Raw genomic sequence first — 16,807 nt, 5'->3', positions numbered from 1 at the left:
GTCGCTCCGAAAGCTAGTGTGCTCCCAATTAAACCTGTTGGACTATAACCTGGTGTTGTGTGATTTTTAACTTTGTACACCCCAGTCCAACACCGGCATCTCCAAATCATACCTGGAGTTTGAACTGCAGGAGTCAGGAAGATAATGGGATTTTCAGCTCCCACCTCTGAATGAAACCTCCATTTAATGGAGGGACCATTAAATTCTATCCTTAAACAAATAACTGTGATCAAGATGGGCATGCATTGGAGACATAATACCATGATCAGGGATATTGGAGGGGAAAGGCGTATTGTGGCTAAAGTTTTCAAAAGATGGCGCTAATTGGGGTTTTGAAAAGATCAGGAGCAGCACCGAGGAGAGGAATTCATCAATACACTAAGTCCAGGCGTGTGAGGCCTTTAGGGTGGCACAGTGGCACAGTGGTTAGCACTGCTGCCTCACAGCGCCAGAGACCTGGGTTCAAATCCCGCCTTGAGCAACTGTCTGTGTGGAGTTTGCACATTCTCCCTGGGTCTGCGTGGGTTTCCTCCCACAGTCTAAAGATGTGCAGGCCAGGTGAATTGGCCATGCTAAATTGCCCGTAGTGTTAGGTGTAGGGGAATGGGTCTGGGTGGATTGCTCTTCGGAGGGTCGGTGTGGACTTGTTGGGCCGACGGGCCTGTTTCCACACTGTGAGTAATCTAAAAACATGATGATGATGATCCAGTGCTGCTCCACATGGGACTTAAATAGCATAATGTGGGAAAAGGTTCTTAGATTTGGAGAAAGAAGCACATGTGGAAAATAATCTAACAGTAAGCTTAGAGCCTGATATATCTCAGTTTACTATTTTTATTTTTATTTGTATTCGGTTTTAATGAGCAACAGAGTTCTAAGGAGGTCTCAGTCTAAAGACAAGTCTTCATAAACTGAAACTCCTAAATGTGGATATAAAATCATATGACAAATGGGGAACAATCAATTTTAGTGTCACGATCACCACGAGGAAGCAATGTATTTATATGTGTGTCCAAGGTGTAGGGAACCCAACACCCCATAAAATCCTAATCAATATGATTGCTTTGCAAAATTTGCAGAAGCTATGCATGATATGATCTTATAATAGAACTAACTTTGCAGCAGAATAAATCATAATGAGAACAATAAGAAATATTAGGATAGATTACTGGATATTGCAATAGACTATCATAAAAATGTAGCCAGGTAACAGAATAGTCTGTAGCTTAGCAACATTTCCTTGTTGATACTGACAATTATGATGTAAAAAGAGCTGAAAATGTGTTGCTGGAAAAGCGCAGTAGGTCAGGCAGCATCCAAGGAGCAGGAGAATCGAGGTTTCGGGCATGAGCCCTTCTTCAGGCTCTTTCCTGAAGAAGGGCTCATGCCTGAAACGTCGATTCTCCTGCTCCTTGGATGCTGCCTGACCTGCTGCGCTTTTCCAGCAACACATTTTCAGCTCTGATCTCCAGCATCTGCAGTCCTCACTTTCTCCATGATGTAAAAAGAGTCTATTATGAGCCATTTGTTTAAAAGCTTCTATTTTACAGACACTCAATGCAATTTATGAGTGCAACATGGTTATCATCCATTGTTACAGATCCAGTTCAAATCTTGTGCTGCTTCTTCTGGGAGGTCCCACACAATACACTAGCAGGTCAGAGGCTAGGAATAGTGTGGTGAGTAACTCACTTCCTGACTCCCCAAAGCCTGTCCACCACCTACAAGACACACGTCACAAATATGATGAAAGACTCCCCACTTGCCTGGATGAGTGCAACCCCAATAACACTCAAGATGCTGGACAAAACAGCCCACTTGATTGCTACAAGTAACCACTCCCTCTATCACCAACACTCAGTAGCAGCAGTAGCATCTATAAGATACACTGCAGAAATTCACCAAAGATCCTCAGAGGCCATCTCCCAAAGCAAATTCCACTTGTTTAGAAAGACAAGGGCAGCAGGTATATGGGAACACTATCACTTTCAATTTCCACTATCACTTTCAATTTCCCCTCCTAACCATGCACCATCATGACTTGGAAATACAGAGGAACCTTGATTTTCCGAAGGACATAGGTGGGGGGTATTTCGTTCAGTTAATTGAATGCTGGATAATCAAATGCCAGATAACCTAGCTTAGCCAAGCATTGGGACCTTGCAATCTTGTTTGGATAATCTTAAATTCAGACAATTGAATACTGGATAATTGAGGTTCCTCTATATATTGCCGTTTCCTTCTCGGTTGCTGGTTCAAAATCCTGGAATTCTCACCCCATTGATTTTGTGGGTCAACCTACAGCAGGTGGACTGCAGCAGTTCAAGAAGGCAGCTCACCACCACCTTCTCAAGGGCAACTAAGGACGGGCAATAAATGTTGGCTGGCCAGCAACACCTAGATCCCACAAATGAATATTTTTTTAAAATCCTGAGATAGTCAGGCACCTCCCTGCACACTGTTGGACCTCCCAATCAATTAAGCCCCACTAGGACTGCCATCCCACCTCTGAGATAACCAGTACTTGCAGCCCCACTGAGAGCAGTGGCCTCCGCTGATATTTCTCTGGATCTGCAGGATGTTTGGCCATGGTTCCCCAGACTTAAATGTGTGTAGGTGGAGTGGAGATCACTGAGTAGGTGGAGATAGGGGGTGGTTGTAGAGATGGAGATGGGGAAGGTGGAGAAGCAACAGAGGTAAGGGGCTTGGGTGTCATCAAGGGCATTTTGTCCCTAAGGCTCGCATTTGTACTTTTAAAATTATTGACACATCATTCTGAAAAATCATATTGGGTCATGTTTTAATCTTTTCTTTTCAAATAGTACTCCTGACCTTTCCAAATGCTTCTCATAACATGTAGTCCTTCATTCCTGATAACATAATGGCAATCTTACAGTTAATTTGCTCAAAAGCCCATGCTCTAATGGTTTTAGTTAATGGAAACTTACTTGTTCAACATTCGTGCAATTCCAAAGTCTCCAAGTTTTACAGTTACTCCTTTATTACAAAGGAAAATGTTCTATGGATAAAAATATATTTTGTTTTATTCACCACACTAAACACAGTAGCTTAAATTCCCATAACAACCATAGCGTTTGGTCTTAGCGAAATACAGTAATGTTTTCCATGTTCAAAAGTACTGTTTAATTCTTAATATGAAATTGAAATGAGTTACTGCAGGATGGTAAAAATTTCTTTAATGAGACGGCATAACATATCTTTATATAACAGCCAATTATTAACGTATATGGGTAAAGAAAGGAACTTTATACTGTAGTTCAGTTCCCTGGAATTCCATGAAGTGGTGTAGCCAGGGTACAGCAAAGAGACATTGAACAAAGGTTAAATATTCTACCAAAAGGACCATGCTCGCAGACCTACTGGTGTCATTAAGGATTTCTCAGCATGAGGAAATGACCAAGTACAAGAAAAATGTGGAAGGAAGCAAAGTAAATTACATAATCTAAACATCATAAACACAGATGCTGAAAGGTGTAGAACATGTAAAGGTGCGAAAGACCAATAAACAGAGCAGCTGGCAACCAGCCACAGCTTGTGTGAAGGAAGCCTCTCATTTGTCCACTCAATCTTATCTTCTGACCTTAACTCTGACTGTATGTGTAGTTGGTCTCAAAACTACGACCATCTGAGAAAGTTAATTTAGTGCCAAGGTGAATCTTTTTAGAATGCAAGGTATATTTTGCACAATACTTAACCCAAGATTGTAAATTTATGTGCTAAAAGAAATAATTTTTAAAAATCAAGAAAGTAGAAGAGATCCAAATGACAGAAATGGATTTTAATAACAGAGAACAAGGTACAGTAAAAAAGATATTACAGTATTAAATCAATATCTATGAGCATAAAGGACCATACACCATTTACAAAGAACAGACAAGTGAACAAGTGCAGGATAACACAGTTTGAATTTTTTAAAATGTGGAAAACTCTCATTAAGTGAATTATAAACCTTCAGATGCACAATAGCATGGTGTTAATTTAATATATTGACTTTTATTAATTTCAGATAATATTGCTATGCTCGCAGTCAACAGTTCAATACTTGAGCCTTTTAAGTAGACAGTGTCTGGTTATATTCGACAATGTGGTGCTGGAAAAGCACAGCAGGTCAGGCAGCATCTGAGGTGCAGAAGAATCGACTCTTCAGGTAAGACCCCTTCATCAGGAATGAGACACCTGCTGTGCTTTACCAGCACCACACTCTTGACTCTGATCGCCAGCATCTACAATCCTCACTTTCTCCTTGTACCTGGTTATATGGTTTAAAATATCCGTATTTAGAACCACAAAATGTTTGGAATGTAAAAGTTGTTGGCAACACCGAAAATTGCAGATGCCTTCCAAAACAACTAAATATATCTAATTATTATTATTATTTCAGTGCTAGTTTATTGGCCTTCCAACATTTACCTGTGTTTTGATATCTCTGTGCAGAATCTTTCTGTCATGGATGTGTTTCAGCCCTAAGCAAATTTGCACAAACCAGTCCAAGACCTAAAAAAGGATTATGGAATGTCAGCTATGCATTTTTGAGTATAAAACAATTCATTATGAAAACCAACAGCTCAGGATTAAAATCTTAAATACCCAGCTCCCAGCCACACCTGGCATGTTCGCGGTTATTGTAATGTTTATTTGAGCATCAATGAAGTTCTCACTAAAGCAGGCAACACCCTACTTAATATTCAAAAAAGGCAACACTCTACTTAATATTCAAAACAGGTAACACCCTACTTAATATTCAAGTGTCCCAATGACATCTTGGGTGCGTTCACTAAAATCAGAGTGTGTCCTGCAATGACTGGACCCCAATAATAGAGTCATTATGGAAGAGTCAAGACAAGCTTTTTAAGACTATAAGACGTAGGAGTGGAAGCAAGGCCATTCAGCCCATTGACTCCATTCCGCCATTTAATCGTGGCTGATGGGCATTTCAATTCCACTTACCCGCACCCTCCCCGTATCCCTTAATTCCTTGCGATATCAAGAATTTATCAATCTCTGCCTTGAAGACACCCAATGTCCTGGTCTCCACTGAGCTCTGTGGCAATGAATTCCACAGACCCACCACTCTCTGGCTGAAGAAATGTCTCCTCATTTCCGTTCTAAATTGACCCCCTCTAATTTTAAGGCTGTGCCCATGGGTCCTAGTCTCCCCACCTAACGGAAACAACTTCCCAGCGTCCACGCTTTCTAAGCCATGCATTATCTTGTAAGTTTCTACTCGATCTCCCCACCGCCTTCTAAACTCTAATGAATACAATCCCAGGATCCTCAGCTGATCATCATATGTTAGGCCTACCATTCCAGGGTTCATCCGTGTGAATCTCCACTGGACACGCTCCATTGCCAGTATGTCCTTCCTGAGGTGTGCGGCCCAAAATTGGACACACTATTCTAAATGGGGCCTAACTAGAGCTTTATAAAGTATCAGAAGCACATCGCTGCTTTTATATTCCAACTGTCTTGAAATAAATGACATCGTTACATGAGCTTTCTTAATCACTAACTCAACCTGCAAATCAACCTTGAGAGAATCATGGACTAGCACTCCCAGGTCCCTTTGTACTTTGGCTTAATGAATTTTCTCTCCATTTAGAAAATAGTCCATGCCTGTATTCTTTTTTCCAAAGTGCAAGACCTCGCACTTGTTCACGTTGGATTTCATCAGCCATTTCCTGGACCATTCTCCTAAACTGTCGAAATCTTTCTGCAGCCTCCCCACCTCCTCAGCACTACCTGCCAATCCACCTACCTTCATATCATCAGCGAACTTCACCAGAATGCCCCCAGTCCCTTCATCCAGATCATTAATATATAAAGTGAACAGCTGTGGCCCCAACACTGGACTATGCGAGACCCCACTTGTCACCAGCTGCCATTCTGAAAAAGAACTCTTTATCCCAACTCTCTGCCTTCTGTCAGACAGCCAATGGCTCACCTCGAACACCATGAGCCTTTACCTTACTCAGCAGTCTCATGTGAGGCACCTTATCAAAAGCCTTTTGGAAGTCTAGATAGATAACATCCACTGGATTTCCCTGGTCTTACCTACTTGTTACCTCTTCAAAGAATTCTAACAGGTTTGTCTCTCCTTACTAAATCCACCAATCCCCAATCCATGCCAGTGGCTCACCTCGAACACCATGAGCCTTTACCTTACTCAGCAGTCTCATGTAAGGCACCTTATCAAAAGCCTTTTGATAACATCCACTGGATTTCCCTGGTCTTACCTACTTGTTACCTCTTCAAAGAATTCTAACAGGTGACCCTGTACTTCCAAGAATTTAGAAATCTCATCCTTAACGATAGATTCTAGAATTTAACCTACAACCAAGATTAGGCAAATCGGCGTATGATTTTCCATCTTTTGCCTTGATCCTTTTTTGAACAATGAGTTACAACAGTGATTTTCCCATCATCTGGGACTTTTCCTGACTCCAGTGATATTTGAAAGATCATAGCGCCTCCACTATTTCCTCAGCCACCTCTCTCAGAACTAGGATGTAGCCCATCGGGGCCAGGAGATTTATCGATTTTTAGACCTTTTAGCTTTTATAGCACTTTCTCTTTTGTAATGGCTACCATACTCAACTCTGCTCCCTGATTCTCCTTAATTGTTGGGATATTACTCATGTCTTCCACTGTGAAGACTGACACAAAGTATTTATTAAGTTCTTCAGCTATTTCCTTATCTCCCATCACTAGCCTTCCTGCATCAATTTGGAGTGGCCCAGTTTCTACTTCTGCCTCTCATTTGTTTCTTATGTATTGAAAGAAACTTTCACTGTCATTTCTAATATTACTGGCTAGCTTACCTTCATATTTGATCCTCTCCTTCCTTATTTCTCTCTTTGTTATCCTCTGTTTGTTTTTGTAGTTTTCCAATCTTCTGATTTCCCAGTGCTCTTGGCCACTTTATAGGCTCTCTCTTTTTCTTTGATACATTTCCTGACTTCCTTTCTCTGCCATGGCTGTCTAACCCCTCCCCGGATAATCCTTCTTTTCTTTGGGATGAACCTCTGTACTGTGTCCTCAATTACACCCAGAAACCCCTGCCATTGTTGCTCTACTGTCTTCCTCACTAGGCTCTGCTTCCAGTCAATTTTCGTCAGTTCCTCTCTCATGCTCCTGTAATTACCTTTATTTAACTGTAACACCATTACAGCTGATTTTGCCTTCTCTCTTTCAAACTCTTTCAAACTTATGATCACTGCCTTCTAAGTGTTCCCTTACTTTCAGATCTTTTATAAAGTCTAGCTCATTACATAGCACTGAGTCCAGAAAACCCTGCTCCCTTGTGGGCTCCATCACAAGCTGTTCCAAAAAGCCATCCTGTAAGCATTCCATGAATTCCCTTTCTTTGGATCCACCTACAACATTATTCACCCAGTCCACCTGCATATTGAAGTCCCCCATGATCACCATGACCTTGCCTTTCTAACATGCCCTATCTATTTCCTTTTACACTTACCTTCCTCCTCTAGATCACTTTCAGCTTTGATTTCCACTGACAACGCAAATACTTGCCTAATTTTTATTCCCACTGATGTCAGCTGGGACTCTGGAAGTGTTTATAATGGCGTACTGCTGTTAAATTCAATTAAGGCCTCCAGATTTCCTAACAATCTCACTGCACCACAAACCTTGAGGCTCTCACATATATTATTCACTAAAACCAAGCTCAAGGGTTTACTAAGGCTTAGACAAGTACAACACGTATTTCTCCTTAATGTATTAAAACATCCCAAAGCATTCCCTATAGAAAAGCACTGATCAAACATTAGAGGAAGAGTAGGATACTTTATCAAATAATTGGCTGAAGAAAGAAGTAAGCCAGAAAGATATTTAGAAATTGAACTGCACAGGGTAGGAAGGGCTGAATGCTCCCAAACAAAAACCAGAAATTGCTGGAGAAACTCAGCAGATCTGGCAGAATTTGTGGAGAGAAAGCAGAGTTAATGTTTCGAGTCCAGTGACCCTTCTTCTGAAAGTTCTGAAGCTGTGCCATGAAATGTTGGAAAAGACTACAGTGATTTGTTAAAAAACCAAAGGGGCTTATAGAATCACACAGCACAGAAACAACACATTGGCTCGACTCATTCATGCCAACTAGCTTTCCCAAACTAAACTCATCCCACTTGCCAGTGTCTGGCCCATATCCCTCTAAAGCTTTCCTATTCGTGTACCTGTGCAAATGTCTTTGAAATGTTGTAACTTTACCTCCATCTACCAATTCACCTGACAATTCATTCCACATGTTAATCACCCTCTGAATGATAGAGTTGCCCCTCAGGTACCTTTTAAATTTTTCTCCTCTCACCTTAAAAATTTGCCCCTTCCAGTTCTGAACTTCCTCACTCGAGGGAAAAGAACTTTCCTATTCACCTTATCTATGACCCTCGTGATTTCATAAACCTCTACAAGGTCACCCCTCAATCTCCTACACTCCGGTGAAAAAGTCTCAGCCTATCCAGTCTCTCCTCAAACTCTCCAGTCCCAGTAAATTCCTTGTAAATCTTTTCTGCTCCCTTTCCAATTTAATAAAATCCTTCCTATAGCAGGGCCACCAGAATTGTAGACAGTACTCCAAAAGTGGCTTAACCAACACCCTGTACAACTATAACATGATGTCCCAACTCCTATGCTCAATGGTCTGAGCAATAAAGGCATTTATTTGTAAGCAAGGAAAATGATTTTGATTTTAATACATTGTAACTGCAACCCCCGGGGTGGAGGGTAAGGACAAAGTGATGGAAACAGAATTTAATGCAAAAAAAGGTGCAGCCAACAGAGTTTAGTATGAGTTGGAATTTGTTTCAGGTGCAGCTCAGAAAAAATGGGGTGGCATAGTGGCTCAGTGGTTAGCACTGCTGCCTCACAGCACCAAGGACCCAGGTTCAATTCCCACCTCGTGCAACTGTCTGTGTGGAGTTTGCACGTTCTCCCCATGTCTGTGTGGGTTTCCTCTCACAGTCCAAAGATGTGCAGGTTAGGTGAATTGGTCATGTTAAATTACCCATAGCGTTAGGTACAAGGGTAAATGTAGGGGAATGGGTCTGGGCGGGTTGCTCTTCAGAGGGCCGATGTGGACTTGGTGGGCCGAAGGGCTTGTTTCCACACTGTAGGGAATCTAATCTTTAATTTAGCTATAGAAAGTTCAAGAAATATATCACCGTGAAGAAATGTAAAGTTGTTCGAAAATCCTACAGTTTACAACCCCCGACTGATTAATGATTAGTGTCTCAGCTGTCAATGACCATGAATATAGATGCCATTCTAAGCTCCAAAAAGAAATAACTTACAAAGTCTGATGTAAAGTAAAACAAGATCGTATATCAAGGAACAAACATTGGTGTTCCATTCAGTTTAGTTAATTTTGTTCTTACCTGCTCTTCGGTAAAGTAAACCCCGTGCTGCATGTTAATTCTGTGCATCAGGTCACCACCATCACAATATTCCATGACTATAAACAGACTTTGACCCTCTGTAAATAAGAGCCCAATATTATTCCATTTGTGAATCATTCCCAAATACTATTTTTTTCACAGGTGGATCCTGTCAGCAAACATACTGCTTTATCTTCACATCTTTAAATAGATTTCAAGAAAGTATATAGTCAGCCCTTTCCAGTCCCAGATCATAGATTTAATTTGATTTCTTGGCAATTGTTGTACCAGTTGTGGGAGCAGAATGAGTTAAAAACTCACCTGCTATAAAAGAAAACTGTCCCACTATTTATAACTCCAAGACCTCTTCAATATTTTACCAAGAGGAGATGACTGTTATCCTATATTAAAATGGCCAGCCAATGCCCATAAGAAATAGAAACAGGAGGAGGCTATTCAGCCCTTTGAGCCTACTCCATCATTCAACAGGATCACATCTGATGCAAAATTCTTCATATCCACTTTCAAAACCCTTGATTCCTCTATTGATCAAGAAACTATCTGTCTCAGCCTTAAATGGGCCGGCACAGTGACTCAGTGGTTAGCACTGCTGCTTCATAACGCCAGGGATTTGATTCCCACCTCATGTGACTGTCTGTGTGGAGCTTGGACAATTTCCTTGTGTCTGCCTGGGTTTCCTCCGGGTGTTCCAGTTTCCTCCCACAATCCAAAGATGTGCAGGTTAGGTAAATTGGCCATGCTACGTTGCCCATAGTGTTCAGGGGTGTGTAGGTTAGGTGCATTAGTCAATGGTAAATGTCGAGCAATATGGTCTGGGTGGGTTAGTCTTCAAAGGGTCAGTGTAGACTTGTTGGGCTGAAGGGCCTGTTTCCACACTGTAGGGATTCCCTCTCTAAATGTACACAAGACGTCTGCCCCCACAACGCTCTGTGGCAAAAAGTTCCAAAGACATTGATTGTGTATCAGTATGAAGGTATATTGAAAGAGATTCCTGGAGGGATTTGTGTGATGGATGGCAGGGGCAGTATTCAGGGCATGGGAGACCAATACTCTCCTCGTGTTGATTGCCTGGTCTTTCATGAAAAGAAAATAACAATATTGAACTTCACAAAACTCAGGGCTACTCAGCCCAGGTTATGTGTGAACTCCATAATACTGAGGTCATTAGTTTGTACTTCTAATGTAACACTTTTTAAATGCCTTATGGATTCTTTCTCCTAATATCAGCTTGCTGCAAAGGAAGGTAAGGAAGAAGGGATGGTGTTCAGTGTTAGCTTTGTCCAGATCCCATGGTTGAGCAGTTGAGGCACAGAGTTAAGTAGACTAGGAAATTTTCTGAGGAACAGCATGATAGTGATATGCATTTCAACTATTTTTCTGGACTCGTATTCTGTTGGTTGACTAAGTCAAACAAGCAGACAACTAAAATTTTGGACAATTTGGCTTTTCTTTCAGACCTTCAAATGAATCCAAAAATTTAACAATGTTAGGATGCTTCATTTTGTCCATCAGTGTCACTTCCTTAAGGGCAGCTTCTCTTTCTTTCTGGTGCATCTGAAAGTTAACACAAAAAAGGAAATCAGTAGACAGTAATAATAATCAGCAAGCCAGGCAGCATCTGTGGACAGTAAAATGGATCAGGTTGCTGGCCTTTCATTGGATTTGGCAAAGGTTAGAGGAGTAACAGGCTTTAAGGAAGTAAAGGTAAAGTGGCCATAGTCTTACTGGATCTTTGGGCTGCCCTCTCATTAGAGATAGATAGAGAGAGAGAGATGACACGTGGTGGTTTAACCCAAGACTCACCATACATCAAATGAGGGGGGAGTATTTCATAGTATACTCAGCAAATGTAGGAATTGAACGTATGCTGGTAGCATCACTGACCAGCTGTCCAGCTAACTCAGTTAACTGATCCCCAATTTAAGCAAATATGGAGGCAAGGGGAATTAAAAACAAAACGACAGGTCTGTTATAGAGTAGACAACATTGTTAAAAGACAAAAACAATGAAGAGGCAAGTCAAAAGGTACTGATAATGGCAGAATAGTTAAAATATTAGCCTAGACAAGCTGTAAATGCTAACAGAGCTAACATCAACAAAAGCTGTCCATAAAAATGGAAGCAATAATGATGATTAGATTACATACAGTGTGGAAACAGGCCCTTTGGCCCAATAAGTCCACACCGCCCCGCCGAAGCGCAACCCACCCATACCCCTACATTTACCACTTACCTAACACTACGGGCAATTTAGCATGGCCAATTCACCTGACCTGCACATCTTTGGACTGTGGGAGGAAACCGAAGCACCCGGAGGAAACCCACGCAGACACGGGGAGAACGTGCAAACTCCACACAGTCAGTCGCCTGAGGCGGGAATTGAACCCAGGTCTCTGGCGCTGTGAGGCAGCAGTGCTAACCACTGTGCCACCATGCCGCCCACGGTGATATTGTCAAACTGAGTGATGAATCTCTAAGATTATAAAGTGCTTATTTGAAAGATGAGTTACAATTCCTAGAACTTTTGTGAAGTTTAATTGGTGCTAGAGGCTTAGGATAAAGGGGGAAGAGTGGGATTGGAAAGGGGAACAAAAATAATAAACAATGGGAAAGCTCAAGGTAATAGTTGCGAAATGAATGGAGGCATTCAACAAAACAACCACTCATTCTGTGTTTGGTGAATAACAAGTTGCATGAACATGTTTGATACATTTTGTTACAACAATTCTTTACAACTGAATCAGTTCTTGTTAAAAGGAGACTAGAAGTTGAACCTTTACATCCTGTACACGTTAAAACACCAATACAAGAAACAGACTTGAAAAAAGAGACGCTATTTCGTGTCAAATGTAAAGAGGATGCTGATTAGTTGAGTCATAATTGACACGGAGAAAAAGTAAGAACAGTCAACTGCCATCCCTTGGGATTGTTTGGTGCAGTGGTACTGTCCCTGCCTCTAAGTCTAGAGACCTGGATTCAAATCTCACCTACTCCAGAGGTGCATACTAACATCTTTGAACAATTAATTATAAAATAGATTAACTGTCCATCTTAATTCTCAGACTAGTGTGTTGCCATGGGGATACAGTAGTGTATGGCTGTCTCCATAACCTTTCTTTTTGTAAAAGGTGTAAAATATTCACAAATTCTATTTATCTCTATAAAACAAGGTCCTGAGTATTTGTGTATTGCTACGACACAGGGTAAACCCCTCTGCGAATTTAAACCCGACACACAGAGACGCTTTCCTCATACTGTAATCTGTTAAATTTCAAGAGGCAAAGAACTATCCCAGAGGTCACTATTTAAAGTAAAATTAACAATTTTATTCTTAAAGTCCAAAAGAGAACATAAAACAATTATTTACAACTCCTTTCTCTCAAACCTATCTTTTATCTCCCACTCTACAATACTGGTCTGATAAAAAAAAACCAATTAAAATTTACAAAAAAAAATCATGTTTCAAAACCAGTCAGCTTTGTCAATTCTCCTTTGTGGATTTCTCTAGGTCGGCTTCGGTGTTCTGCTGCACAAAGTTCTCATGGACAGCTACCTTTCAGAGAGCTATTTGGCTAGCAGTCAAGACTTGTTGGTTTTCTTGCAGTTCTCCCTCTAACTGTTCAAAATGTCCAGTTTTAAACTCTGAAACATCAGATTTGATTTGATGTCATAAAATCACTAAATTCAAATTCGATTGGATTTTGGTATGTAGGGCAAAATTTAAACTGATTCGCCAAATTTGAATTTGTTTTTGTTCCACGGCAACACAACTCCAGCTATTTGTTTCAACCAAGTATTACATTTTTAATTTGGTCAGCACACTCTGTGCTTTCAGTCAATCCTTGTTAACTTCCTCTCTCTCTTAAGGATACAGTACACCTCTACACCCTCATATGTATGTAGCTTCCAGCAAGCATAATGCATCACACTGCAGGTGCAGGTGATGATCTCATACTTGTAAGTGAAGTACCGTCAAGCCAAAAAGAAATGTTGCCTCTCATGTAAATGAGTCATGTGACATGTGTGATGCAAGATATCAACTGTATTAAATAACACTTCCCATTGACCATTTGCAGTGTGCAGCATGATGGATCATAGAGTTAAAAATCACACAACACCAGGTTATAGTCCAACAAGTTTAATTAGAAGCACACTAGCTTTCGGAGCGACTCTCCTTCATCAGGTGATAGGATCATAGAGTATACAGTATGGAAACAGACCCTTTGGTCTAACTTGTCCATGCTGACTAAGTTTCCCAAACTAAACTAGTCCCACTTGCCTGTGTTTGTCCCATATCCCTCTAAAACTTTCCTATTCTTGTACCTGTCCAAATGTTTTTGAAATGTAACTGGACCTGCATCTACCAATTCCTCCGACAGTTCATTTCACATATGAACCACCCTCTTTGTGAAAATGTTGCCCCGCAAGACCCTTTTAAATCTTTCTGCTCTCACCTTAAAAATATGCCCCCTAGTTTTGAACTCCCCCACACCAGGAAAAACACCTTTGCTATTCACCTTATCCATGCCCCATATGATTTTATAAATCTCTGTAAGATCACTCCTCAATCTCCTATGCTCAAGTGAAGAAAGTCACAGCCTATTCAGCCTCTCCCTATAACTCAAACCTTCCAGTCCTGGTAATGCCCTGATAGATCTTTTCTGAACTCTCTCCAATTTAATAATATCCTTTCAATAGCAGGGCGACCAGAATTGTACACTGTACTCCAAAAGTGGCACCCCCAATGTTCTGTACAACTTCAATGTGACATCCCAACTCCTATACTCAATGGTCTGGGCAATGGAGGCAAGCATGCTAAACCACCCCATCCACCAGTGACACAACTTTCAAAGAACAATATTGGGGTGATGTTTGAAAGTCTCACAAAAGTATAACCATTAGGTATGGTTCTTATATTGACAATCATTTATTAAACAATCCAGACTGTGCTAAGAGTTACACTGAAAACCAAGTTAAAAATCACACAAAACTGGGTGTTGTGTGAGTTTTAACTTTGTCCACCCCAGTCGAACACCTGCTTCTCCAAATCACTGAAAACCTATGTTTCTGACAAGTTCTATTGCAAGTTCTGATGAGTGCGTGAGAAAAAGCTTCAACTTCTGGTCTCCTTTTAGCGATGTAAGTTCTGTTCAACCAAGTAATTATTTAAATCCTTCTCTCAGTGAAGCTCAACTGAACTAATGCATGTATTTATTTTACTTAAGCAAAAATAACTATGGTAAAAATATTAATGCATTGATAGAAGCTGCATTTTCTTCCAGCTTTACCAGGCTTATTTCTAAAATAACAAGTATAAATGTCAATGACGTGGGACACAAATAAAATAATTTTATTTCTTGAAAATATGTGGATTTTGTTCCAGTGTTTAAAAACAAAACAAGCTAAAAAAAAATCAAAACTACCACAAACAGTTTGAACACAGGTGGGATAAGGCATAGGAGACAAATCACTGTCAGGAGGCTGTTTGGTCATTTCAGTAAAATGTTGGGGTGATGTGCCTTTATTGTAACAGTAATTCTATTTTAATCACAATGGACAGGATTTCCCTGGCCACAGAAAACTCAGTAGGTGAAAGGAGGCTAAAGGGCTGAATCCATGAGACTAGGGAAATGATGTGGGCAGCCCTATGTTGAACAGTTCCAGCATTTTCTGTTTTTATTTCAGACTGCATCTGCAATAATCTGTTTTTACATGAGATATATGTCTTTACAACATTTATTGTGGGCTGAGTATTCCTGTTCTATCTTCCAATCCTAACAGGGGTTTGCAGTTAAATGCATCCTACCTGTATGATCTGAACCTGACACCTCAAACAGAATTCCTTAATTATTGTCTGCTCTCCCCTGACCATCCTACCCTACCAACCATCACCTTTACCTCCCAACACCAATTGCCCCAGTCTCCATGATTAGATGTCGCCATAACTGTCCCATCCCCTCCATGTCTGCTGCATCCTGATTTTATGCTTTTACACTGAACATGCAACCAGGCTGTCAATCTAGCTGTCTACATGCAGATTTTAGCAACAGAAAATAGTTACAAGACATCCTGCAGCTAAAATCTGCAGTATGGTCAGAAGATACTTACTGCTGGGCTACTTGTTCCTTAGTATACACCACTATATATACCCACATAACCCCTCAACCCCTTCCACTCACTCGCTCTCCCTCCAAACTGTGGAATGTGCTTCAGAGCTGACTTTGGGATGTAAGCAATCTTTTCATTTGAGTAATCATGAAGTTAATGAATTTTTAGATTAAACGAATATTGATATTCATTATTTAAGGACGGACTGTAATATCAATATAGCCGACAAGAGGGGAGGCCACACTGGATCTGGTGCTTGGTAATGAACCAGGCCAGGTGTTCGATTTAGTTGTAGGTGAGCACTTTGGAGAGTGTGATCATAATTCAGTTGCGTTTAGTTTAGCGATGGAAAGGGATAGATACATGCCACAGGTCAAGAGTTATCGATGGGGCAAGGGCAATTATAATGCAATTAGGCAAGAATTAGGATGCATAGAATGGGGTAGCAAAATGCAGAGGATGCAGACAATGGAAATGTGGAGCTGGTTTAAGGAATAGATATTGAGTGTCCTTGATAGGTATGTCCCTGTCAGGCAGGGAGGAAGTGATAAGGTAAGGGAATCGTGATTTATGACAGAAATTGCATCTCTTGTTAAGCAGAAGAAGGAAGCTTATGTGTTGATGAGACAATATGGTTCAGATGAGACGATGAGAGTTACAGATCAGCTAGGAAGGATTTAAAGAGAGAGTTAAGAAGAACAAAGACAGAAAACGAGCAGTCTTTAGCAAATAGAATAAAGGAGAATCCTAAAGCTTTCTATAGGTATGTGAGGAATAAAAGGATGACTAGAGTAGGAATAGGGCCAATCAAAGACAGAAGTGGGAAGTTGAGTGTGGACCCCGTGGAGATCACAGAGGTGCTAAATGAACATTTCTCATTGGTTTCACTCAGGGAAAGGAGAATATTGTAGAGGAGAAGAATGAGATACGAGATATTAGACTAGAAAGGATTGAAGTCAGTTATGAAGAGGTGTTATCAATTCTAGAAAAAGTGAAAGCAGACAAGTCCCCTGGACCAGATAGGATTTATCCGAGGATTCTCTGGGAAGCGAGGGAGGAGATAGCAGAGTCTTTGGCTTTGATATGTGAGTCATCATTATCTACAGGTTTAGTATCAGAGAACTGGAGAATTGCAAATGTTGTGCCCTTGTTCAAGAAGGGCGGTAGAGATGACCCAGGTAATTATAGACCAGTGAGCCTTACTTCTGTTGTAGGAAAGGTTTTGGAAAGGATTATAAGAGATAGGATTTATAATCATCTAGCAAGTGA

The 16,807-nt window shown here is 40.8% G+C and overlaps 1 protein-coding gene across 3 annotated transcripts in view; it reads right to left on the bottom strand.

The window, feature by feature from the left end:
- LOC122550834 (serine/threonine-protein kinase Nek5-like) overlaps nt 1-16,807 on the bottom strand; it is a 96,371-nt gene that overhangs the window by 65,161 nt on the left and 14,403 nt on the right. For 2 of the 3 annotated variants that reach the window (XM_043692147.1, XM_043692148.1), the window contains exons 3-6: nt 10,889-10,985; nt 9,411-9,508; nt 4,432-4,515; nt 2,949-3,019 (exon numbers count right to left, since the gene is read on the bottom strand). In XM_043692147.1, coding sequence (XP_043548082.1) covers nt 2,949-3,019; nt 4,432-4,515; nt 9,411-9,508; nt 10,889-10,985 — 350 coding nt within the window. The remainder of the gene's footprint in view (nt 1-2,948; nt 3,020-4,431; nt 4,516-9,410; nt 9,509-10,888; nt 10,986-16,807) is intronic. The other variant, XM_043692149.1, reaches the window with a different exon arrangement.

This window comes from Chiloscyllium plagiosum, chromosome 6, assembly GCF_004010195.1.
Source record: "Chiloscyllium plagiosum isolate BGI_BamShark_2017 chromosome 6, ASM401019v2, whole genome shotgun sequence".
Lineage (NCBI taxonomy): Eukaryota > Metazoa > Chordata > Chondrichthyes > Orectolobiformes > Hemiscylliidae > Chiloscyllium > Chiloscyllium plagiosum.
This window is presented reverse-complemented; position numbering and strand designations above follow the sequence as displayed.